We start from the raw sequence: 27566 nt of genomic DNA, 5'->3' as shown, positions 1-27566 counted from the left end.
CAAACGTAAAAGTACTCATTGTGCAGTATGGCCCATTAGGAAAAATATATATTTGCGATGATAAATATTGATGCATTTATGTGTACCTCACTTTCATGTTTTATATACTGATATATATATATATATATATGTATATACAGTGTTTCACTAGATTGTATGCTCAAAATGTATTCGATTGTGTGTAATATATATAAAATTTTCATCTTCATCTAATCTTAATCTATAACAATATATGATATTAGTTGACTTATATTTTGTATGAATAATCTTAATCTGCAAAGTATCTAGTAAGTAAAGTCATCAAATAAATGCAGTGAAGCACAAGGAGAATAAAATACAAATACTCAAGTAATGTACAAGCACCTCAACATTGTATTTAAGTACAGTACTTGAGTAAATGTATTTAGTTACTTTCTACCACTGGGTGCCAGTGAGTGTATGTATACTCTTTGCTTCTTTTTCAGGTCATATAATTCAGCAAAAAAGGCTACCACAGAGAAATATCTTATTATTATGATCTTCAATATTTAGTTTTTGTAACATTTGCTTGTAAAGAGGGATCTTGTCACTAACTTTCTTCATATGTTCTTTTTTTTTATCAGGGAAGAGAACAATAATGTCAGTAGTGAGCATGTCACTCACTCTTAGAATAACCTTTATTTAGGAGTCTCTTTTATTATCTCTTATTGTACTTTTTCTTTTGCATTTGTGACAACAAATCTTGGCATTTTAGGAACAGGTAACACATAGGACGACTCAAGATGGGTTTTTTTCACTTTATTTTTTTGCTGTTACTCTTGTGGTAAGAAACAAGCAGCCACTTACAGATTCAACAGGTTCACTGTCCAACACAACAAGAATCTACAAACACACAGCCACTGACCAGTCACAGTGCCTTCATAACAACAAAACCATCCAACAATAAAATAACGTCATCGTAGGTAATCGTAAAAAAAACAGCACCAGTTGTTGTGAGCCTGCAGCATTCAGGAGAGATGTCCCTCCTCCCTCTCCTTGTGGTGCTCTTCATGCATGGGTGTGGGGTGTGGCACGGGTGATTCACATTGGCACATTTATTCTTTCAACTAAAAAAAAAACAAATAAACACCCTAAATATTTAGTTCACAGACGAGAAGACGTGATCATGTATAAATATAATACTGCTAGGCAGGAATGAGACATCATCAGGAGGTGAGAGGATCAGTGATTTTCTTAACTGTGCAGCTCAATCTTCCTGCTCTGTAGAGACACACTGCTCTAAAAACAATCCCACTTCATTTTTATTTTCAAAATGCAGATCATAAGATGCTACTGAAACACAACAACATTATATAATTCGTTTTTGTTTTTGCAGAATCAGATTTATGCTGCTTCTTGTGTTTGATACAAGTTCCCTGTGGTAAGCCACTTGCCAAATTAGATCCAATCTGTCTAATACTGAGAGTTAATATATAGGATTATCCAATATTTTCAAGTGAGTTTCACATACATCTAACAATGTTCTTGCTCTTAAAAGAAAGTCTTTTGTTGTTAAGCCACTTGTGAAAGGTTCAGTGTCCAGGTTTTAGTGGCATCTAGTGTTGAGGGTTGCAAATTGCAACCAACGTCTCAGCCTCCCTTTCCAAGTGCATAGGAGAAGATATTGTCACCGACACGCTCTGTTGGCTCTTGTGCTAAATAATACGTGTGGTCCTCCATTTGTCCAAATTTCACTTTTCTTTATACACCACTAAAAACATGAATTTCTGTTAATAGATCCTCCTAAATATTAAACACTGGACCTTTAAAAACACATTTTGATAAATTAGCTCCCTGGTGTCTTCAAACAGATGCTGTTTTCACTCAGAAGGCTCTAAATGATCTGGTGAATAAGAAGGCGATGTAAATTGTATCAAGAATTATTTTTATGTTCTGTGCTATCAGTAGCAAAGTCATAGAAAGCTTATCCGTCTTGTTATCCCCACTGTGATCTTTAAATCATGTACGCTTCATCCTTCCTTTAAGAAACTAAACTGACTTCTCTTCAGTCTTCCAGCACTTTGCAAGGTTTATACATACCACGTTTCCATCACAGATATGCCTACATTTAGCTGTTGTGGGATCAGTACTGGGAACAGAGTTATAATCCCAGTTTCTGGGATATGTGAGTGTCGTTTCTGTGAGAGGCAGTGAAAGCATAAGGATGGATAAGGTCAAGTCTGACTCTATTTAGAGCGTGTAGCTGTAAGATCACACGGTGTTCGAAGCAGTTGGATTTCACCACCACACAGCACAGTTCATCCATTGGAAATAAAAACAGTGGAGGAACCCACGGTGCAGCAGGAAGCCAAGCACAGTGGGTGTTTAATCACAAACAGAATCCACACACATCCTCAAATGAGTCTAAAGCTATTGTGTCTACAGTGTACTGTATGTTTGTGTGTGTGACAGGGGTATAATAGATATATCACTGATTCTACTGTTTAAATAATTCAGTCAACATCACCAGTTCAAACCATCAAAAACTGTACTGGTTTTGATCTTTCACAGTTTGTTAAGTTTGTGTTTCTTCGCGGGATACGAGCAGGGTGATAATGAGTAGACTTTGTCAGTGCTAGTATGATCAGCTTGAATTTGGCAAAACATTTTAAATTCAAAGACAGTCCTTCACTCTCGTGGAATTAATCAGGTCAGTCACTCCAATTAAGACACAAATTAGATTTTTACAAAAGTCACTTTGGCAGATCACTGATCGTCAGTTAGGTCTTCACCGATCACAGACACATGCTTGAATTTATTGTTCCCTCTTAATCCTGTGATTGAAAATCAGTGCAGTTTTCCTGGTTGCTCAGAATTATACAAAACAAGGAGGGTCGGACGGATGAAGCTCCAGCACCAGTGATTACCAGATACCGCTGGAGCGACCGCCAGGAGGGGCCAGAATCCGAGCCGAGGACCTCTTCGGGATGTGGTCATCAACCTGAGATCCTGAGAGAAAAATTCCTCCTTCAGTTTCACCACACAAAAATCACCAAAACTATAATTAATATATAATAAGGGTTTTTTACTAATCAACTACAATGTTATTAGTTTTAATCCAGCCTACCTGAGAGGCTAAAGGAGGACTCGTGGAGGTCTCGGACTCCCTGGTGCACCCGAAGACAGGCTTTGTTGGGAGACTCTCCGTCTATGGGGCCCAAACCAAGCTCCTTCTTCATAGTGTTTGCCACCTTAGCCACATCACCAGAGTAGGGATCCCTGGCAACCCCCTTATAAGCCTGAGTCTGAAACAGAGAGGAAAGAGGTGAAAGGTAAAGAATAACTACAGAACACACACATAGATACATGCCTGGAAAAGGGATTTGTAATTATATTTTTAATCATCCTAGTCGTGATCAAACTAGAACTGGTTCTTTACTTGGATCTCTGGTTTAACTTTTGGGAGCTGTCCTTTTCATGAAGGAACATGAGCACAAACTTTATCATCTGGTGTTTTTGGAGGGGAGTATTGAGTAATAGATTTGATAATAATAGAACTGTCAATAATTATCTAATCATTAGTTGCAAATGGAGATGACAATAACCTTATTTGACTTGACAGTTATGTTGGTTCTTATCTTAAGAAGCATCCCTCAAGAGTAGACTAAAGCTCATAGTTTTTTGGCTTTTACAGAAAAATATTAATAAGGAGCAGACCAGCTGACCCAGATATTTTATCCCTATGCACCCATACGCTGCTGCATTTCTGTTGCAAAATACCCAGTTTTTAAATTAAAAATAGATAGAAAACTACAGCGTGTGCTTCCTAAAATTTTAATTTCCCTATTTGAAACAGTGAGGAATTCTTTATAAATAACAAGCCCTATGTATAAAAACATGGGATGAGACAAATCTGTAATTCTGGGATATATAACTGTGAGTACACTTCCTATCCAGCACATATATGAAGACACAAAAAAGCACAGGAAAGTAAGACCCATAAGTTAGCAGAATAAACCATCCAGTGTACCTAAAACAAAGCAGAACCGAACCCTCTGCAGGGATGGAGGATGTTTTTGCAGAGAGCAGCAGTGGAAAAACTGTGTCAGCGTGCAGAGAGAGGATGAGCATTAAATCCTTTATATAGACTGTCAAATCAGTGCAGTTAAAAAGAGCATGATGGGCATGTTTACACTAGGTTCGCTGTAGGCTGACACAGCATAGCACAGCGTGAGTCCTGTTTTTTTGTCAGAACTACTAAGACTATAGAGAAACTTTCAGTCACATGTTTTGATTCAGTCTTTATAAAGTGAGGACAGAAACACAGATGTGAATGAATGACAGTGAACACCTTTTCTCTCTGCACCATCTTCTTGTAGAGGTAGTCGGGGAAGGTGCGCTGCGGGTAGAACTTTCCGGAGCCCTCAGCACACATAAACACACCGTTCTCACACACCAAACGTCCTCGGCTGATGGTGACCAGGGGAACGCCGTGGCAGCGCACTCCCTCGTACAGGTTGAAGTCTCCGCCTTGCACCTGAGTGCTCACAGAGATCGTCCTGCACAGACAGAAGAGCCATTTAATACCAGTGTGTTTGTTCTGCATTAATTCAAGCAGTAATCTGTGTTTGTGAGCCACTTCTTTAGGTTGTAATTGCGTACCTTGTTGCATCTGGGTCCCAGACCACCACATCGGCGTCAGCCCCGGGGATAATACGACCCTTGCGTGGGTACAGGTTGTAGATCTTTGCTGCGTTAGAGCTCGTCACTGCCACAAAACGATTCTCATCCATTTTTCCTGTAACCTGCAGGTAATAACGCATTGAAAAAGATTATTGATAAATTTATTAATCTTGGATTTTCAGTTCATGTCAGAAGATACTTTGCAGTATCATTTTGTGGGGCTTGGTTTGGCTGCTTGTTTTAGGCAACGCTCAGGTTTGGACTTTATTGTTTAGGGGTAGTCTTAGAGGGAGGCACTAAATATAAGCAGTGCAAACACAAACACAAATTGACAGTGAAAGGACACTGCACCCAAAAAAATAAAGCTGAAGTTGTTCGTAGTCGTCTACAGTTTGTATAAAATCACAACCTACACATCTTTCTGTTATCAGCTCAAAACACTTTCCAAAGTTTTAATATTTTCCCTTACTATAAAATTATACTGTGAAAGTATTTGCAGTTGCTGCTCTGCAACAAAACCTAGGGTGGTCCCTTCCTGTTACTGTATAAACAACATTAATGTATGTATGTGAGTACGTACCACTCCCCTCTCCCAAATAACACTCATCCTGTCCTGGACTCCTGCCACTCCATGAGGAATCTTTGTGAAGTCCTCCTTGCCTAAAGCCCTCTGCTTGATGTTAAATGGACGGTGCTCTGATGCCACAACACTCAGAGTGTCACTGAAAACAAGATATGCATATTGTGTATATTAACACTAATCAATTATCTTCTGCATGATAAAAATATATATATTTTTGGGGCACTTTTTACAAGAACATGTACATCTGTACTTAGCACATACTTGCCCAGCAGGCCCATGAGGTAACTGGGTGTGTTGGGGTCAAGGCGGAGGGGAGGGACAACGACGTGGGCAGCAGCGTGAGCCCAGTCCTGGTGGTAATACTGCATCCCATTCAGCACCGCATGAGCTACCGTGGTCTCTGCATGGACCACCTTACCTGCAGAGACAGAACAGAAAGAAAACAAAAGAGGCAAGTGGTTTGTTACAAGATAATCTTCACCATATCATCTATCAATCTCAAAATCGTAATGCTGGTGTTTTTTTGTTTACTGCAACTCACCTTGCATCTTAGCAGCAGCAATCATGTCTCCAGCAGACATACTGGACACATTCACCAGGTAGATTGGGCAGCGAGCCTGCAATCACAAGTGCATTCATTAATTTATTAGAGATGTACACCTGCACACAGACAGGATGTTAAAATCTGGTTTTGTGTCTGTTTACCCTGTTGGCAATGGTGACAGCTCTGTGAGTAGCCTCAGACTCCAGCTGTAGACAATAAGACAGAGACAGAATAACAAAATGAAGAGTTTAATAAGTATTCAATAGACATTTAGATATTAGGCCTGTACCTGTAATATGTATATGTTGTATATTTATCCTGATGGGAATTCACTGTAAAACAATAACTGAGGAAAGTTGGATCTTTGTGTATCAAATGTATCATCTTAATAATAACATTCAGCCAGTCAGTGTTTTTAAATAGAGCACCAGAATGCATCATCCATACAAGTTTTGTATGAAGAAAAGCAGTAAATAAAATCCAAAATGCTTCTTTAACTTCAACTTTAGCAGGACAATGTCTGAATGAAACATAAATAAGTAAAATAACCTCCGATGTATAATTACCTCCTCTGGTCGACTAATCTCAATACCCTCCGGTCCACTGATGCCCAAATCCAGAGCCTCTTTGGCACTCTTAACAACACACACACACACACGTCAACACAAGTTCAATTTTGAAATTGTTTCCTCACTATTTAAAACACACAGATGATTACAGCTTCTACAATGTTTCTACGGAAGTGGTCAAAATAGTTAATGTCAAGCATACTATTACAATAATGTAAAAGTATTCAGCAATAAATACATTTTCATGACAGACGGAACTCATCACAAGTCTTCACTATGCTGAACATCTCTTATTGAAGGGAAAATATGGAGGAAGTGTAGCTATTTGGTTGTGGTTATTTGAGTGTTTGTGGGATATGCACCTCTGCCACCAGCTCTCCGTTCTCAGCATGGACGCGAGCGATGGCCCCGATGTCCTTACAGGTCTGCAGCGTCTGGTAGAGCTCTGAGTCTCGCAGCATCATCATATCTTTGTAGGCCATGAACATCTGGAAAGAGTTTACTCCATGCTCCCTTACCAGGGTCTCCATCTCGTTACGCACCTGATTACAGGACAAAGGTCAGGGGTCAAGGATCTGAATTGGTTCTGGTAGCCAATCCCTTTGTAGGATTCACAACATTTTGGTTTGTTTTAGTAAAGGCAGACAGTGAAGTGCGTTAGCCAGTGTGAATGTGGTTATAGATAGAGGGAAAGATACTGTGTATGTGTGTGTGTGTGTGTGTGTGTGTGTGTGTGTTTGTTATATGGTGCGTGAAATGAGCTTGGGGAGCAGCCAGAATGACATCATATTGCATTCACAGTCCCACAGAGACATTCACATCAGGGAAAATATTCTAAATATACTACAGTAGAAGGGGTTTAAAGGGCATATAAAAGCATATGAATATAAATAGCAGGTATATGCATACCATAGTTTTAAGGAAAAATTGGTACTGGACGTAAAATTCAAATGAAGGAGAATTGTTTGTCACTTCATCCATGAAAGAAGTACTGAACATGCAGTATCTTCCTTCATTTAAAAGGCCATTATACCTTGGAGCCGACTTGATGCAGAACACATGAACCATACCGTCATCAGTGAGGGTTTACGGATGATCACAAGGTACAGTATCAATGCAAAATAAGCTTCATGTAGAAGTTTTTGTTTATTGTAATTAGCTGTTATACTATAAAATCAGAAGGATTTAAAAACATTTTGCTGCAAGTTCCATATACTTCCACAGCTGCAGTAATACTACTAAAGTAATAGTAATATTATGTGTTGACTGAAAGGTTAATGGTCACATTATAAATATGTGTGAGCTATTATAAACACTGGCAGGGCATTATAAAAGATCAATAAAACTTTTAATAGTATAATGTTAAACATTAAAAAAAATAATAATGATGATTTTCGGGAGAAAATGGCAATCATAAAATTGTTAAACAGCAACATGAGGCCATTAAAGCTCAAACGATTAATTGATCATCACCTTTTGGACCGTTGATCAAACAAAAACGAGTTCTGACAACATAATTTTGGGTTTGGGGAATTTGGGATGAGCTTTTTAAATATTGTCTGACAAACGATTGATCACTTAATCAAGATTAAATGCCAGATTACTTGACAAAACCAATAATCTTTAGTTGCAGCCCTAGTTTCCATTGTATCATGGTTTCACAAGGATGTTATTAACTGTGGCATTAAACATTTCACTATATATAATAAGATGTGGCAGATGCACAAAGTCAGCAGATGATAAAGCACAGAAATTGAAGCCAAAGGCTGAATGAGGCACATTGACTCATACAATCTGCCTAATGTGCCCAGTGAGCACGTGTGTTAACCTACTTCTTGAAAGGTTTAATCTAGGTCATTACACACTTGACCCATAAAATGAAAATGATTTGGCTGGTTTATTATTCATTTGGAGAGGATAAAACCTTGAGGAGCAAAACAGCAAAGTATGATATCAGTTTATAAAAGATAAAGACATAAGTGGACGTGTTTCCATGGGGTCCTGACACAGCTCACATGTTGACCTCTCTTTGGGTCTTACCTTCGGTCCCCACCAAGTCACCCCGACATGCAGAGCGTAGTCGCAGCATGCCTTGGCATCAGCCAGAGCTCTGCACTTCTCGTAGGCGTCCAGCAGGGAGCAGTGTTGTTCAGGCAGGACCAGACCCATTACCATGGTGGTACCACCCATCAGAGCCGCCTGGGTAAGGATGGAAGGAAAGGAAGGAGGGAGAAAGAAAATGGGAGGTAGAGAAGAGAAGAGAGAGATTGATTAGAGATGAGAACAATGATTCCACTGTAACGCACATAGACACTGTTTGTCCCGGTGACAATGAGCACCAGTCTGTCTTCATGAACTGTTTTCTCATCATTATATGGTCTACTTGTCACAAGCTGTATAAACTGATTTCTTAAAACAAGGATGATCCACAAAGACTGACTTGGCTATTCACATACAAAACAATTAAGTTTGCTAGTTACCAGTTACTATCTAGAAAGTCATGGAGATGAGGATAAACTTGAAGTCTGTAGCATTTCTTGCTCTGCTATTCTGTGAACAATTTATTTGAAATGTTTGTTTTGTCTTGTTGTACTGTTGTTGCCACACTAAGGGTTTACACTCTGATAAAAGTAATGTTCTGTTGAGTGACTCTACCTTTTTCTAAATCACAACTCCAGAAAACTGCAATATCATTAGTGATTATTGATAATATGTGATTCTTAAAATCACAACAATGTCAAAAACCTCTATGATACTCCATTGTGTTGCATTTAGTTAATGTTGTTGATTTGCTCCCTCTAACCTAGGTTTTGGGTTACAAAAAAAAATTACAGATTAGGCAAGAGCACTCAAGAAGATTTGTAAGAGCTTCTAAGAAAACAATATTAATTGTTTCATAACAACTCCAACACAGACATGGAAAGCAGAAGAAGAGGATGTGACTGATAAAGAAAGGGAGGCAGAGGAGAAAAGGGAAAGTTAGGGAGGACAAGACACAGAGGAGAATAAGAGGAAGGATGGAGGAGGATGACAGGCTGGATGACTGATGAAGTGAAGGGAGCGGTCTGCAGCGACTCGTCCCAGTCGGCTGAATGGTAAATGCACTTTTTGTGTAGCCATGACAACACATACTGCTCAGCCATGCCTATCGCATGTCCCCATCCTCCTCCTCTTCTTCCTCTCTCCATCCAAAATTGCACTGACAATCACCCATTCAATATCCTCTAACAGAGTCTACAGGGATATTGCACTGAGGAGTGATGGGAAAACAGGCAATAATCATTTATGAAACAGGAAATGAACAGAGACAGATATAAAAAAAAAAACATGTAACATGCCCTGTTTCTGCACTACACAGACTTTCTTTGATTCATTTTCAGTTCAGTTAAGTCAAAATAAAATATAATTTCTACAACATAGCCTGAATTAAGAGTTTGAACACAACTCTGATTTTTGTGCCAGCATTGAGCCTTTCCTCCAGATCCCAGACGTGTAGTAGACATGGGCGGGGTCATCTGTTCCTGAGTGACAGCACCACCAGCCAACAAGCTATCAGGTTTCTTATTACCATAGTAACCAGTCCGAATCATCTGCAGCATCAGCATAGAAAGGTGTCATTGATCACTGTCAGTGGGTGTGTGTGTGTGTGTCAGAGACGGTCAGAGATCAGGGGGCATGGACACAGCTGGGGATTGTGGGATTTACTACTGGCTGACAGCATGGCCTTAATTAAAATTTACTGCCAGTGCACTTGCAATGTGAAAGCAGAAAAAGAGAAAGAAACAGCGTTAAGAGAAAGAGCTAAAGAAGGAAAGCCATGTCCGTGTGTATGGTGTATTGAACATTATAATGCATTTTCTTTAGTGTTTGAGCTGCAGAGGCTAGTAGCAGGCTTTTCTCTGCCAAGCTGGAATAAAGAAACTGTCTGCAGGATGAAATGTCCTTCATCCTGCCCTGTTTCCTCTTTTTCGGCTGCATTTGTAACTACAGTCACCAAATCAACATCTAAATTTAGACTCTTCTAAATTAGAAATCTGCCAAAGAGATCTAAGAAGTACCAAATCATCACTGACAAGCAGTTATAGTTCGTAATACGTAATCAGTTTGTTCTGATGAAACTGTTTGTAACTGGTGTGGCTGATGAAACCCTCGGACACATTGTAGAAACCAGAATAACCAGGCCTGATGTGAAGCATTTCAATATCAATATTTGGTGTGATCAGCCTTTGCCTTCCAAACAGCATCAAATCTTCTAGGTTTACTTGCACAAAGTCAGGGATTCTGTAGGCATATCATCAGGTGTATGATTAAACAACTGAACCAAACAGGTGCTAATAATCACAGATTCAATATGTAGGTTGAAACATCATTAACTGAAACGGCTGTGTAGGAGGAATACAACTGGCTGAGGAACAGCCAAACTCAGCTAACAAGGAGAGGTTGCTGAAGACAGTTTACTGTCAAAAGTCATACACAATGGCAAGACTGAGCGCAGCAACAAGACACAGCAAGGTCTCTCCCAGGCAGACATTTCAAGGCAGGGGTTCCCAGATGTGCTGTCCAAACTCTTTTGAAGAAGCACAAAGAAACATGGGGCCCTGATACACCCATCTACTGTCCACAGACATCTGGTCAGAAGTGGCCTCCATGGAGGACTTTCTGCCAAAAAGCCATACCTCCGACATGGAAACAAGGCCAAGCAACTCAACTATGCACGGAAACACAGGACCTGGGGTACAGAAATATGGCAGCCAATGTTCTGGACTGATGAGTCAAATATTTGGCAGTAGTCAAAATGAATGGTCTCTCAGTGACCCCAAACATACAACGAAAGTCATTAAGAACTATCTTTAGTGTAAAGAGGAGAACAAGGAGTCCTGGATGTGATTTTAAATGGTGTTCACCAAAGACTGATTTGATTTAGATTTTTCTTCTGTTTATTCACATTGCATTTTGTTAATTAATAAATATAATCTATTAACATGAACTATTTTTGAAAGCGTTCTTATTTTACAGCATTTTTTCACACCGGCCTTTAGCACAGTACTGTACGTGGTTTTAATCTAAAAGCTCTCAAGCTGCAGTAAACCCGACATACTGTACTCCTCCCATTGGTTCCTTAAACATATTACTGATCTTTGACAGCACAGATAAAGTGGGTGGTGACACAAACCCCAAACAGTTTTAACATGAATCCCCCACTCTGTTAAAGACCCCTGACCCCTACTGTGAAGATAATCCTCTGACAAAGTAAAACAGGCAGACACAGAGGGGGAAAGATGGAGGAGAGAGAGTGAAACTGTGCATCTGTGTGTGTTGGTGTGGGCTGCAGAACGTAAAGCACAGACATAAATCACTGCTTTATGACAGAACAAAATAGTCAATATGGTATGATATGGACAGAAAACTATTCAATAACATGTTTTAAAACCAAGCATTTAGGGGTATTAAACTGTTAGTCAAAACAAGCAATTAAAATTATTATTAATTAAAAGTCCATGGAAAGAAAACAACTGTGTACTACTACTAGCATTATATTGATAATAAATTCATTGTTTAAGCAATAGAGCCAGAAATGTACTCTATTACATTATCTTTGGGTTTTGGATTGAAACTGAAACTTTTAACTGTTTAAAATTAGAAAATAATTCCCAGATTAATTGATAATGATAATAAACATTTAATAGACTGAATCATAAATTTAATAAAGAGACTATTTGTGAAGGGAAATACTCATTATGCCTTAGTTTCCAGCATGCAGTGAAAATAAATTATTTCATGGTACAATAATCAAGAACCAATAAGCACACAGGAATAAAAAAAAAAGTTACAATTCCTGTATGTATGAAAGAGAGGGAGAGAGGAGGGAGACGCTGAGTGTGAGTGAGACATGGGAGGATGAGAGGATCCCTGTATGTTGGACTCTGGAAGAGGCTATCAGTGTCAGACAGATTACCACTGCAGCTCTCTGATCAGCCTCTATCAGCTCCTCTCATACGTCACATTACAACTGAACACCTCACCTTCTTTCATCCCCTCCTCCTCCTTCTTCTCCTCTCACTTTGCCCCTGTAGAGACATTAAAATGGCCTCTGTGGTGCCTGCTGGGAGAAATACAGAGCTGGTCTGCCAATATTTGAGCTGTATATTTGTGCTTACTGAAAACATCAGATCTGATCCAGTGCCGTCAATCTGACATCTAATTTGATGGATGTGATTGCTGCATTGTAAAGACTGATTATGGATAACAGTGAGAGCAGATCAAACATAAGTAGAGTGTATACTAGATTCTGTAAGTAGTAAAGAGTACAAATGCTGTTGTAGTGTTATGAAGATTTCTGGTGTTAGTTTGTAATTTAAATAGTCTAAATGTTTTTTTCAAATTCTAGTCTAGGGAATTCTAGTCTAACTGAAAAGCTATTACAACAAAATATAAATATAAGAGGGTTAAAGCCAGCCTAAATCTGCTTGAAGGGAAGATTTTTAGATGTTTAAATAAGCATTTCTATGATTGTCTTTCAGAGTGCAATATATTTATTTATTATTAAATTATTATTATACCCTCAGGAAATTCTCTGTTGGTGTGTATATCTGATCTCATCTGAGATCTATTAATGTTAAGTGAACATACAATACACCTCAATACAAGTTGCACAAATGCATATATAAAGAGGTCTGTATCTAAAACTGCTTTTTCTTTCTTTAAAATGAAATACCACTCCACCCTGTTGTTTAAATCGACCTCCCACTGCAGCTCAGTGTGAGTCTGCCATGGAGGAGAGAAACGGGTGAGACAGATGGGGGTGAAGCAGAGGAAACAGTGGGGAGGGGAGAGAGGAGGACGGAAGGAAGGAAATCTAGTGAGGGAGCGGACTGTTACAAAGAGTTGGGAGGGGGGGAAGAGGACGCCTGGAGAAATAGTTTTGGGGTTCATCACAATGGCACATGAGCCGTTGCTGCAGTAACGCGTCATGTGTGCACACACACACATTTTCTCCCTCTGATTTCCACGCTAAGAGTCGGGGTTAGTTGCCATGGCAGCAAGGTCAGTGGATAAGGGTTGGTGAATGGGTGTTTGCTGGGGTAAAGCTGGCATACAGATGATTCGATCCCTCCCAAATTCCTCTCACCCGTCTTCAGTTGGCATTCCATTAGGCTCAGACCTCATTTCATACCGCTGTATCTCTTCCAAACGCACCAGCAGTGTTAGAAGGAGAAAGACACTTGAAGTGCTTCTTTAAACATTAAATTGTTCTTGGAGGGCAACGTTGAAAAATACTGCGAAGACCAACTCAATCCAATTCAGTCCTACTCAATGGGAACGGTTGGAATAGACTAACTAATGAAAATATAACTCTCAACTGCATTTTCTTCCTTATCTTTATTTATATGATTAGTTTGTTTGTTTCCTTTTGTTTTGTTGCTTCTTTTATATACAGTTGGACTGCCTTGTTACCCATGACTGAGTACATGTACAGTTGTTTATTTGACATGTAAAAGATTGATAATAAAAAATTAAAGGGGAAAAAGAAAATTTTCTTGGAGGGCTGTAATGGTACTGAGTATGGTACTGTAATGTACCATGATGGCCTAAAGGATTTTTTAACGTTGATATACTGACATCATGATGGTTTTTATTTCAGTATTGAAAGTTCTATTAAATGGTCTACCTCAGGGGTTTTCAAAGTCTGACACTGTGGGTCCCCCACCATCAGACAAAAAAAGGCACCCACCATTTGTTTACTTGCTTAGTTTCGTCCAATTCCTGGATGCATATGGGGTCATGATCAGGTTATTTGATGTTTTAGACATTCAACAGTTAAGCCAAAATATTGCTGTTTGACATAGCTTCAGACTATACCAAATACATTATTAGTTTTACATTATACATTTATTAGTTTCTGACTCTGATAAAGTAGGGAAAACAGTAAAATTCTGTTTTCTGTATCTGTGAACTCTCTCTGACCAAATAACACAAATTTAGGCTATTTTATGTGATCTTCTTTTGAAATTAATGTCATAATAATGTAATATTTTTTCACTTCCATTCACTGAGCCTCCCCCGAAACTGCTTGAAGCCTCCCTGGGGAGGCCCGCCTCCCACTTTGAAAACCTCTGGTCTAGCTGATATGTTAATTATTAGTTGTTTTGTACTCTAATGTTACTTTCAGTAATATTTCCATCTCGTTGTCGGTCCATGCAAAAAAACTTTGGTGTGGTTATTCGCCATTGCTATTTTTGTTCGTCTGTAGTAGTACTTTCTTCTTTTGCCGAATCTTCTGCAACTGCAGAGCAGACAACACACCAGTACGTGCATGCCCAGTGTACATGAATGGCCACTACATTTTTTAGACATTTTCAGTTGTTTTAACATAGACGGATATCAATTCTAATATGCAGCAAAAATGCTGGTGTAGATGGAGATCGTTTTCGTTTTAAAACAAAAACACAGTAGTGTGGATGTAGCCTTACACTGGCACGTAGGACTGAACAATTTATCTTTTGAAATTTAAATCAAAATTTCAGAAAGTGCAATTTTCAAACCACAACAGCTGCTATTCATATCTTTCTATACATCATTAACATTACATTACATTTGGATTTACTTGTCACATATATGTGCGCCTACGAACTGTACACATATGTTCTTGCACTCTTGCACTTATATGTCAGTGCATATACAGACATGTACAAAACAATACAGATACTTACAGTACATATGTAACAATCTGTATTGTCCTTGTTGAAAAAACTAACAAATAGATACAAATAAAAAAACAAACATGTCTCAACACGCTGTATGAGGCTAAGACAACAGTTTTGAATAGTTACAATGAACTGCCACTGGCATTATTTCTTAGCTAAATTGAAAGATGTCAAATACAGCACATTACATACATTTTTTTTTTTTACAGAAAATTAAACATATTTCTAGGTTTACTTTTACCCCAAAATAACAACAAGCAACTACTTAATATTATCTCATTATCTTTTGTAAGAAATAAGATATGTTTATTATTTTGCCTGAAACATTTCTTGTATAATATTATCACCAATGCAGGCCTGGAATTTAACTGCATTACTTTTGCATTTGCCTAAACAAATCTCAAGATGACAGACGATAAAAGGAACATTTTGCCCAGCACTTTTAACATCTCTTGGCATCAAAAAGTTCTCTTTATCCAATTAAAGTAAACTCAATAATCTTCTGGGGACGCGGCAGTCTAATGATCATTTTGAAAATGCAATGAATTGTCAGACGTAGTTCAACAAGCAAATCAAGAAGGAACACTGGTCCTAAATGCACAGTTGCAGTTGTTTGACTTTTTTAGACAAAATGGATTTCTGTCCATTTGTTTGATCTTTACTCCCAACTCACACTATGTATGATGACTACAATACCTTTGTACATATGTTCATATGGGTATGAAGCCCAGGACTTAAACCTCCCAGTGATAAAAGTATTTCAGGCAACAACAACAAAAACACAACATCCTCCGACACATACTGCTGCAGGCAACAATTACGCTCCGTTTTTTAAATTTCTAAGTCTCCTAATTATTATATCATCCTCTCTGCTCTGAGTCTCAGGGGAGCAGTGGAAAACATGCGAAGCATCCATAGGAAATAAACGAATAAACCTAGAATAAAGACAGAACAGCTGTGTATGGAAGTGTAAAAGGAGAAGTCTTTGCTTTCAACCAGAAACTTATGACAGCTGTTTGGTTCCTATCGGACCCGTGTGAGAACACATGTGGTCATTAGTCTTGATGAACGTATGAAGCTGAAGATTTGCATGTAGACAGGACAGAGAGTGAGAAAGTATGTGTCTGTGTATGACAGCTGTCTATGAATTCTTAATGTGTTTAATCACAGGCATGTTGACGAGGCTAATCATAACACAGTCCTGTGTGTGTGTGTGTGTGTGTGTGGGTATGTGTGTGTGTGTGTATGTTTGCGTGCGTGTGTGCGTGCATGCGTGTGTGTGTGCGCGCGTGTGTGTGCGTGCGTGCGTGCATGTGTGCGTGTGTGTGTGTGTGTGTGTACCTTGGTCCCACTGTAGAAGTCATCCTGAATGTTGGCGTTCATGAAAGTATCCTGTAGATGTACACAGGTGTCTATTCCGCCCGGCAACACCAGCTTTCCAGATGCGTCAATCACCTTAGCTCCACCAGGTATCATCAGTTCCTTTCCAACCTGTCATGAAGAAAACAAGGACACTAATTACACAACTTTATTATTTTGCATTTTGTCCCCACTACATGCATCTGAACCACTGAATATATAATGACTATTATAATGACAAGGACTTTGTGGAAAAGCCATAAGGTAGGGAGAGCACCTCCATGCCCATCCATGTGCATACATGGAAAGCCCAAGGCAGAGAGCTGCAGTAAAGAACCCCTGCACAGAACAGAGCAGACATGCAATTTACATGATTGACCAGATACTAGATGGGCACTGAAGCCTGGTGTTAAACAGGCCTGGGGTTGAAGACCATACTGTTTATTATGAGGATGCAGCCTCTGCTGCTCTGTGTCGCTTCGCGCACACGAACACACACATGCGGGCTCACACGCACGAACAGTGGCAAGCGCAGAGATAGGTCGTGGACACGCTGAAGTGAAGGTAACTCCAAGCCGCTGCAGTATGTGCAACAAAACCTCAAGAGTAAAAGACAACTTTGTCGATACATCCATTAAACTAGCAAACATGTAGAAGAGGTTAATTGATCCGCTCTGTCCACGTCTCTCATCCTCTATGTTATTAAAAGCACATTCGTTTCTGACCAAATACTGTCAACTTTTCAGCTGTACTTGTATATGGCGCTAATTAGCAAAGCTCACATGCTAAATTCAAAACTAAGTTGGTGAACATGGTAAATATTATACCTACTAAATATCAGCAAGTTAGCATTCCCACTATGAGCATGTTAGCATGCTGATGCTAGCTGTTAAGACTATGGCTTCTCCTACATGTTTGAATAGTAAATATTCACTGCAAAGTTGAAAGACAGTGCCAACACATGCTGTACTTTGCAGTTTACTAGTACTGTTCCTACTCTTTGTCATTATTCATTAAATCTTTATATTTGGACACATTGTAGCGTATTATCACCCACATAATGCCTTGCAAAATGTATAGCAATACTGGTAAATCAGAATAAACAACCTAGCATGTGTATATTCTTATGTTCTTCCAATACTGCTAGCATCTTATGCATCCTTAAATGCTTCTTTTTTGCAGCACGAGTGTTGTTTATCTGAGCTTGGTACAGAACCTTCTTAAAATTACTCTTAAAACCTTCTTAAAAGTATTGTTTCAGCTAAAGTATCATTCTGAACTATGGCACCATTTAATAGTAACATATGAACCTTCATTTGTTAAAGGGATGGCACCCAATAGCATGATCCTACTGTTGTTGTGATGAAAATAAGCATCGACATAGTGCATGAGAAAGCTCATGTGATTGTTTTAGTAGGCATAAAGACATAAACCAATGCTTATTTCCATGACAACATTCTGTGAACTAATTATAGCATTCACTACCATCATGCAGAGCCACAGAGTTCACTGGGTGGTTCATTCTCTTCATACTGTATTATTGTGCAATGAGTCACAGTAACAGCTGGGGAAACAGCAGACAGTGAATGTGTGGGTCAAAGTGGTTATTTGTGTGTGTGTGTGTGTGTGTGTGTGTGTGTGTGTGTGTGTGTGTGTGAACGACATCTAAATACAGTATGTAGAGAAACATTTGTATGGTATTTTGTGAGAATGCGTGGATGTGTAATGTGTAAATGTAGTCTACCTGCTGAATGATGCCATTCTCAATGTAAACATCTGCTTCCTGGGTGAAGTCATCGTTGACCACCTTCCCTCCCTTGATGAGGATACGCATCGACCCCATGTTGGCAGCCATAGTCCTGCCAGGAACATAAAAAGACATTTAACATCAATATTGCATTACAAAGGTAGACACTGAGTTTTGTACTGGCAGCTTCTTGTATGAAAATAATGGGGAAATAACCTAAGAAATACTGCCTCATGTCCCATTTGGTATGTTGGAGTGGCAGCCCAACTGGAAACCACTCTGTCTGACTCTCCAATGTTTCTATGCACTAATGGATTTCACCACAAAGTTAAAATAAATTGTGCATTCCACTGCTGATTTCATCCATTTGTGATAGATACGGCAAACAAATACGAGAAGATTGAGCCTTATTAAATAGGTATTGGTCAAATCGAGACACATCAAAATGACTTTTGAAACAGCTATCGTCATGATAGACAAACTGAATTATTTGAAAAATAAACATCACTCTGCAACAAAGAGTAGATAGGAAGATCAATCCAGCCAAACAAAAATAGTCCTGACAGAGAGGAGAAAAAGGGACATGTTTTAGTGCTCTGTGATGATGGCAAGTAAGTGGACCTTAAGTGATGTTGTATTGTTAAATCTATCCAAATGTTGTTTCAGAGGTTAACCAATTCCCTACCATACCTTACAAACAAGTACACAAGTTGTATACTTGCTTTCAAAAACCTCTCTGGTCAGGTACCTTTCTAAAGATCCTTTTCATAGTCCTTCCACAACAAACCTAAAGCCACTGCCAAACAGAATTCATGTAAAATGGTGAAAAACATCCTGAGTGGTATTGTTTTATCTCCTTAAAAAAATGATTAGTATGATGCTGCCTGATTGCTAAAACATAAGGGGATAATCATCCATAATTACACCAGTCTGCTCATCTTGTAGTTACAGTTTCTGACACATTTTCTATCTTTTTTTGTCTCAGGAGACAGAAAACTTCCTCCAAGCTTTTAGTGTATCAGCTCCGTCTATGAAATATTAAGAGGCCAGCAGGGGATTTATTATTTACAAATCTATTACAGCATGTGCGGGAATATAACTTATTCTGCACGGAAAGTAGAGGCTTCTTAAAGTAACATACCTGCTTACTTATTAATTAAAGCTTTAACTTTATGAACCGACTCAGGCTGGTTTTCAAATACCGATATTTAAACTGTTTTGCATTTCTTCCTATTAAAGATTGATATAGCTTCTGTATTTAGTGGACAGGTTAGACAAGCAATAATGGATGCAACTGTCTAGAGCTGAAACGATTAGTCAATTAATCGATTAGTCAATTGACAGAAAAAGAACTAACTAAAAACAACATTTTGATAATCAATTTATCGTTTACTTGGAAGACATTCTCCAAGCAGAACAGAATTATTTCCAACAGAAAAGAAAACTCTTCTTTTATGGACATTTTTCTGACATTTCATAAAATGTTAATGAACAGATTAATCCATAATTAAAATAATCCATAATAATAACTGCTGGTTGCAGCCCTACATTCTACAAATATTTAAAGCAAGGTGAATTTTAATCATCCTACATGGCTTTTGGTTAAGAAACATGCATCTAATTAACCTAATTTCAAGCATGTCTGCTGTGCGTTGACAACAAGCACTTTTCAAAATGAATGCCTGCCGGTATTTGTGAACATTTCTTGTCTGTGCCCCCGCCTTTACAAAAGATAATGATAACTTCTGGCAATGGTAATGTCCTGTTGTGTTAGTTAGGTGGTTTCGCAAACTGGGGGGGCGAGACCCCCTGGGGGGCGTAGAACCACTTCAGGGGGGTCGAGGATGTCGAGCAGACCTAAAGTTGCATGAATATGATTCATGTGGTGACAAAAACAATTTAAGCACTCTGATGCTAGCAAGGCTATTTTTTTCTAACCTGAATCTTGTTTATTTCAACCGCTTGTGTTGTTAATAATTAATTCATAATTAATAATACACTTTTTCTGAGGTGGGGGCAGACAAAAACCTTTATTTGCTTCTGGAGTTGGCCATGACAGAAAAAGTTTGAGAACCACTGTGTTAGTTACAGCACATGTTACACTCAGTTTACTTTATGTGCTTGTGAAATTGTCATAAACTCCTATTCAATATAGGTTCCTGATGTTTAATTTTAAAAACACATTTTATAATTACAGTAATGAAGCTGAGTCTTGTGGTTTGGGATTTTAAGATAATTTGCAGTATTGTCTGCTTGTTCAAAGCACTTTCATCTAATGAGAGGTAGTTTACTAGCAAGGATAAGAATAAAAGATTCTATGTGGCATGAATGCTCAGCTTCAGCTTCACCTCCAAATTCCTACACCAAATAAAATAAATAAATTGAATGGATGTAACATATAGTTAATGTATGGATTTGTACGATGTGTTTTTGCCAAATGTGTTTATACCAGCTATTGGTCCAATATGTTCAACCTTTAGATGATTATTGAGTCTAATGGGATCAACAAACTGAGAGCTCCTTCTACAAACATCCCTCTGTGTGTGTTCTGCATGGATGGTTGTATGCAATGTGTTTGATGGCGGGACACAATGCCCTCCCAGTCACACAGAATCAACTCAAAGAGATGGAGGAGAATAGAGAGAGAAGGACAGGAGAGTTGGAGGGGAGCGACAGGGGATGAAACAGTGAACAGAATAATGAGAAGAGAAAAGATCTAGAGCCTGAAATTTGTAACCCCAACCAGATTATACTAAAACTGGTTCAAAGAGATGGAGAAAGGTTGGGCAGACATCCTCACTTAAATGAATACATTAGTTTTGGTTTTCCTCTTTTTAAGTAATTAAAACATACAGTAGATACCAAAATCTTCCTTGTACGCCTACTGCCTAATCAACTGACTTTCAGGGCTCCATCCTAATATTTTTTCCATTGACATTAAGCTCACTGCTCACAATATTTATTGCTCTAAACACAGATCAATTTCTGATCTACAGTATATGATTATCTAAGACGAGACTAAGAAAAGATTACATGAAAAAAAAGAGATTTTTATAAGAAATTATGCGTACTATCTGCCTTCACTCTAATGCATACCGTAAGCCTATAGCTTCATATATCCTATAGCCCTGAATGGAAATCATTTGGCACCAGGTCAGACTCCACTGATGTGGAGTAATTGAGGAAGAATAGAAGAGGGTGATTGTGTTGAGAGAATGATCATGGTAAACATGGTGGAGGGGGTTGCTGTATGGAAAGCAGCACCCTAAAGGCCCGGCAGCCAGAATAAAAGATTGGTTTCCCAGGAGATGGGAACTGGAGTGCTTTCAGTGAAAAAGCCTACACATACACATTCACACACACACAACATAGTATGGTGAAGCATATTAAAACACCAAGACTAAAGTAACACTGTAATGAAAAATGTTTCCTTCTCTTATTTGGATCATTTACAATAAAAGCCAAACATGCCTGACCTTCTGACCTTTAATTATAGCACCCTCATGCAGGTTGGTCCATTTAAACTATTTTCTATTACAAAAGTCTTTGGTAACCATCACAAAAAAACTAAAGATGTTTCGAATGTACTGTATTTATTAACGTGTCTAATTGTTGCTATGGTTCTTTTCAAATCACAGGAAATGTTCATGCCTCAATCTCACACACAAAATGAATCGATCACAGTTTGTCAAAAAAGTCTATTCATTTAGTCTGCCTCTTGTGTACACATTTGTGACTGTTTCCAACCCATGCACCCATGGGTAGTGAAATTACATTTTGCACCTCTGGTTGCAAATAATTTTTCAGAAAAATCAATCATTATTATGTTAATATTGTGCTTCAGTTTAATAAAAATGCCCTTTTGCTTTCAAAATCTGTAGACAAATGGCCCACAGAGCGATGTCCACATGAAATTCTGGTCTCTCTTACTGATATTTAAAGGCTGAAGCTGCTGTTGTCACTATTTTCCAGTCATCTCCGTGCAAACCCACACAGCCGACTGACTGTGTGTGGGAATGGGAATGCTGACTAAACAATAATCTAGACTGGACACTGGGAGCTTTGTGTGTCTGTGAGGACTGTAAAGCCAAAGGAAATTATGGTCGACTTATATTATTGACATTCTAGACAGAGACACCTTTAATACTCACAAACATACACATTAGACCACGTGCTCAAAGGAGTGAAGAATAAAAATCATAGTGACTGTTGTACATCCCCCTCCCTGTAGGGGCGAATGTGGCCAATCCACTGTGACACTATATGTCAAGTCCTGGATTAGAAATACAGTTTTTACAGAAGATTTGGGGCATCTTGAAGTGATATGAGTCAACATAAGGCGTCATGAGGTGACTGAAGAGACGCTGTGCTGTAGGACATAAGACAGCGTAAGGTGCTGTGAAGCGGTGTGACGTGATGCGACGAGATGAAGTGCCATGAGGAGTGGACTGTCAGTCTTCACCACAGCTACTCCTCAGGAGGTCAAAAACGAGAGGGAAAGATGACTTTTCAACTTAGACAACTTAATGTGGATGCTGCCTGATATAGTGTTTGCATAGGGCTGGGCGATATGGCCTAAAATGTTATCACAATAAAAAATTTCGTACCTTTATATATCCATAATTAGGCCCCTATCACGCTAAATGTCAAATCATTATTTCTTTTATTTTTAAAGGATTGTTTTTGCTCCTGAGTGAAAGTATTTCAAGAAACTATTCTTGGTGGTCAGAACATGACAAATACTTTATGCCAAACGGTGGATAACTTAACAAATCTGAGGTAGAATATACAAAACACTTCTGAAAAAATATTTTTCCAACAAATATGCATGAGTAAAATTAAGTAAAATCTTATTTCATCAATTTTTTCTTAACAAAATAAATCTTAATAGGGAAATTAAGTGCTAATTCGTTTCTGATTCAAATGAATTAAGCCCAATGTTTGTGTGGCCTCACCAACTTTATCCAAAATTCTCCAAAGACCACCATGCTGAAAATCCCAGATCTATTTTAGACTTCTGCAGTGCAGGTCTACAGTGTGTGTGTGCATGTGTGTATGTGTGTGTGTGTGTGTGTGTGTGTGTGTGTTTGCTTTCTGCTGTGTCATAGCTCTATAAAACATCTCTGGACATAGCGAGTACGACAGACAGACAAACAGCGACACACCAGGCAGAGTTTCTCACAGTGTAGATACACATGTACACAATGAGTTCCCACATGCACAAGCACACACTGCTCACTATAACAGATGCCGAGACACACCCTGACTCCTCTCCCTCTTTTTAATGGGGGTGTTAATTAATAATGAATGAGGAGCAGCAGGCAGATTTGGTGCAGACTCCCAATGTCACATCATCACAGCTCCACACAGACACATGTGGTCTTATAAGACACAAAGTCACAGCCAGTTTACTATGAAAAACTTTGCACACTAGTCTTTCAGGTGTGAGCTGTTTCTGTATCATAAACAATAAAAAAAGAGTCTAAGTCTTTCATTGAGGAACCAAACTATTTCTGTAGTGTTACTGTCATTAATAAAAATAGGCAAAAGAACACCGAAACTATGGTTAGAAAAAATCTGGTAAAAATATCCCAAATGTAAACAAAAAGCTAAATTTAAATAAGATTAAAGAGAATTTTGCTTTCTTTAATGCAAGTTGATGAAGTGATTTCATTTGGTTTTGCTTACCATTAACTGACCAAGTTGCATATGACAATCTTATAAGACAAAACTCACATTTTGAGCTTCAATTTAATGCTTTCTTAAAAATCTTTGTAAATGCCTATGCTGATATAAGCTAAGGGCACCTTGAAAACTATATAAAATAATTTAAAAACACTATCCTAATAAAGAAAATACAATATAATATAATTATAAACATGTCTAAATCTTCGTAACAGAGGCAGAGATGCAGTCAGCGAACAAAAAGCAGGATGGAAATTAAAACCTCCAGTTTGTGATGATGAAAAGTCAAATCTATTTTCAGGAGAAAATAAAAGCTTGCAAGTTTAGAAACAGTTTGAAATTTGACAAAGTGGCTGCTGACATGCTCAGATGTCTGATTCTGGACAAGTGCAGGCTACATGTGTGGCATGGAAATAATATATGTGTGTGTGTCTTGATGCATGCTGTAAGTGAGAAGAAAGGAGTAGACAGCTGCTGACTCCTGCTTGATCTGGAGAGTAATCGCCACAGGGAGGGACAGTGTGTGTGCAGTGTGCAAGAGTCATGTGTGTTACATTGTATATGTGTGTGTGTGTGTGTGTGTGTGTGCGTGTGTATGTGTGTGTGCATGTGTGTGTGAACTGTGGAGCTATTTAAAAGAACAAACGTGCATCAGACAACTTTACAACCGATTGGAGATAAAAATAGACATTAAACACAGGATGAGGTTTCAAAAGTCGTGGGTGCTGCTGGAGGTGCATGGATGAATAAGCCATTAGTGAATCACACACAGATAAACAGACAATAACAACAACGGTCGCGTAACTAACTAGGCCAACACTCGGAGGATTATGGGCCCTCTCTCTAAATAATCTCTGATAAGGCTGTAATTTTATTGTAATTTTTTATATTTCTTATGCTTTGTTCTCCTCTTTCTTGTACCAACTGAGGAAGTTATCACGGAAGAACTTCTTTTGCTTTAGCAGTATTTGTTTTGTCTGACCTTCGCCCTTTTTTCGCCTGAGCCACCAAGACGCCAAACATCCACTTTGCAAACAGATATCTCCTTATCTGATGGAAGTTACTGAGCACATTCATGCTCCTCAGAGGATGACCCCATTTGATTTTAATTAACCCCAGAATGGAGCGTCTACATCTGACGATTTTGGTCACTTTCGAAACCAACAATCAGGCAATCATGTGAGAAAGTAGTCTTGGTTTAAACTTCTGTTGTAGGGGTGCAACACCATGAGAGGCATCGAGGAAAGACTGCCTGAAAGTGTGCACCCTTATCTCCATTTGCATAATACAGTGCTTTCACCCCACCTTTGACTGATGGCCATTCAGACCAGCTGTTAACATTAACAACGGCATGTGGCACAAACTAGTTTGTTTCAAGCATACCCAGACCTCAACATCTTTTCATCATTTATCCATCCATATATGTAGTCTACCCTCTTCCTTAAACGGTTTTGTGAGTTTGACCCCAGGACTTTGTTGACTGAAATATACAAAGGTCTATACCGTGTATGGTTTGAAACAAATGGTCAGAGTAACAGATATTAGATTGGCAATAGCTGACAGACAGAAAACAGACATTCATTGATTGTTTAAGTAATTTATCAAGAATCCATCCATCTATTATCTAAACCTCTTTTCCTCTGCAGGACCACAGGTGCATCACCCATCTATCACAGAACTAACATATTCACACTAACGGACAATATAGAGTCTCAGTTACAGCAGCCTAACCTGTGTGTCTTTGGACTGTGGGAGGAAACTAAAGCCGCCAGAGGAAACCTACACAGGCTCGGCGAGGTCACACAGACAGGCATTTAGCAAATAGCCAAATCAAATTGCACTCTCTAAAATGTGAGTAATTGTTTTTTCTTCTGCTTCAATTTGCTGCAAAATAAAAGCTTAAAAAAGGATTCCTGACATATGATAATAACAGAATAGATGCAACCCTACTGGAATATACCATGTGTAGGCAAACAGGTTACATCATCTAGTAAGGATGCTTTCTAATATATTCAATTAATTGTGCTGCACTGAGGACCCCTAAAGACCCCTTGAGGATCCTTAAACCAAATGAAGTCCTCAATATCCGCTGATCCACAAAATCAGAGCATGCAAAACCCTTTTAGACAGAGTCCAACAAAGGAGGAGGAGGTAAAACTGGAGATCAAATCACCTGTTCAGTTCACATTATGTTCTCAACCACACACACACCAGCAGGCTTGTTTGTATGCATGACTCCACATCCTCCTCTTTATCATCACCATGACTTAATATATTTGGGAGATCTGAGAATAACCTATAAACGAATTACAGACTTACATAACGGCCAACACACACACACACACACACACACACACACACACACACACACATTACACAGCCTTACTGCACTGATGGCACGCCAAATAACATTACACACACTCACACATCTCACCCATATTTCGTCGCCGAAGAGGACACGATGCTAGCTTGTGCAACATACGACCAATCTTACATTTTTATCCTGATTTATGTGAAATTCATACAATTTCATTCATGTGTCAAGATAAGGCTCGCATTTATTAATTCCCATTCACATGTAATAGAACCATTTGCACAATTTCGCGACTGAAAATGTAAAATAAGACACAGAAAGCTCATTCTGATATATCACGTTAACGTGAAAAGTGGAAACTTAACGGATATTAACGGTTTAAACCTGGGACTAACGTTAGACGAGATAAAATAAAGAATTGAACTGCCAAAATAGGAATATTGATGATTAATTCTTCCATTCTTGTAAACCAACACTAGATTTTATATTACAACCCCTGACATCTTAATTAAAAAACGTCTTTTTGGCTTCTTACCCTTTTTTTAACAGATTCCCAGATCCTCCTCCTCTGGAGCCGCTCTCACCGTTGCCCAGCACCAGCCGAGTGCTCGAGGACAGCTGGCACGGCGCGAGCCGCAGATGCTTCTTTGCCGACAGTCCGAAAACAGCCAATCAGGAGCCGTTAAAACCTGATCAACGGAAAGACTGACCAATAGAAGACGAGATGTTACTAGAGAAGGCGGTCTCTCAGAAGACAGGGGCGTGCCTCCTGCCTCCAGAGACGTATGCTGCCTTCAATGCTGTCGGGAAAATATGCGTTAGCACCCGGTGAGGTGATAATCCAGTTGATTATACAAATTGGGACTAATTTACTGACTAAATCTAATCAGTTAAGAACAGATAAATGCAAATACTAAACTTTAAATCAAGACATTGTAAATAATTGTTGTATCTACAGAGAAACTGCAATATTGAAATAGTGAGCAGTGATTGAGCTTTTCACATTTACATAAGATATAATAATAATAATAATAATATTTACTCCGTAAGACTAACTAGTCACTCTACTACATCAATAAGAACATGGTTTCTGCACATACATGGTATATTGGTAACATTTATTTAAGGTAGTGATGCTTTTTAATTTGATGCTTTGTCTATTTTTTTATTCACATTATTTTAATGACTCACCTGTCTATCTTACCCATTTGTTTGTCTCTTGTGCTGCTGTAACATGAATTTCCTAAATGGGGCCAATAAAATCTTATTTTACAATTAAGTGAATAGTATTTGGTAAAATACATCAATACATACTGTCCAATACCCCATTGGGCTTTATGGGCCCACATCGGTACTGTTGCTCAAGCTTTGCAAATTAAATGTATATCAGTTTGATAGGATTTACAATAATGTATTCTG

The 27566-nt window shown here is 38.6% G+C and overlaps 1 protein-coding gene across 2 annotated transcripts; it reads right to left on the bottom strand.

The window, feature by feature from the left end:
• Positions 1–763: 763 nt before the first annotated feature.
• On the bottom strand, positions 764–26831 carry LOC119908934 (dihydropyrimidinase-related protein 5-like). 2 transcript variants are annotated; one of them, XM_038726889.1, is made up of 15 exons: positions 26683–26831; positions 18146–18260; positions 16384–16533; positions 8378–8536; positions 6700–6879; positions 6335–6403; positions 5930–5974; positions 5766–5841; positions 5486–5642; positions 5222–5363; positions 4621–4763; positions 4310–4517; positions 3086–3263; positions 2886–2967; positions 764–1085 (listed from the first exon to the last, which is right to left on the bottom strand). In XM_038726889.1, the coding sequence occupies exons 2-15, from the start codon at positions 18254–18256 to the stop codon at positions 1082–1084; spliced, it is 1704 nt and encodes a 567-aa protein (XP_038582817.1). In that variant the 5' UTR covers positions 18257–18260; positions 26683–26831; the 3' UTR covers positions 764–1081. The 2 variants fall into 2 exon arrangements, with proteins under 2 accessions (XP_038582817.1, XP_038582816.1); XM_038726888.1 differs by lacking the exon at positions 26683–26831 and having other exon boundaries at positions 2876–2967; positions 18146–18256.
• Between the last annotated feature and the right edge of the window lie 735 nt (positions 26832–27566).

The sequence above is a fragment of the Micropterus salmoides genome, unplaced genomic scaffold (genome assembly GCF_014851395.1).
Source record: "Micropterus salmoides isolate LMB-PRFRI ecotype aquatic unplaced genomic scaffold, ASM1485139v1 Ms_hic_scaffold_18, whole genome shotgun sequence".
NCBI classification, from domain to species: domain Eukaryota; kingdom Metazoa; phylum Chordata; class Actinopteri; order Centrarchiformes; family Centrarchidae; genus Micropterus; species Micropterus salmoides.
Note: the sequence above shows the minus strand (reverse complement) of the source record. Positions and strands in the feature narration are given on the sequence as shown.

Excerpts from the sequence above, each read along its gene's own strand:
- LOC119908934 (XM_038726889.1), bottom strand. The coding sequence starts at position 18,256 with ATGGCTGCCAACATGGGGTCGATGCGTATCCTCATCAAGGGAGGGAAG. Across the intron at positions 6,404-6,699 it reads ACGGAGAGCTGGTGGCAGAG|AGTGCCAAAGAGGCTCTGGA; the intron begins GTGCATATCCCA and ends TGTGTTGTTAAG. Across the intron at positions 4,764-5,221 it reads TTATTTGGGAGAGGGGAGTG|GTTACAGGAAAAATGGATGA; the intron begins GTACGTACTCAC and ends TATTACCTGCAG.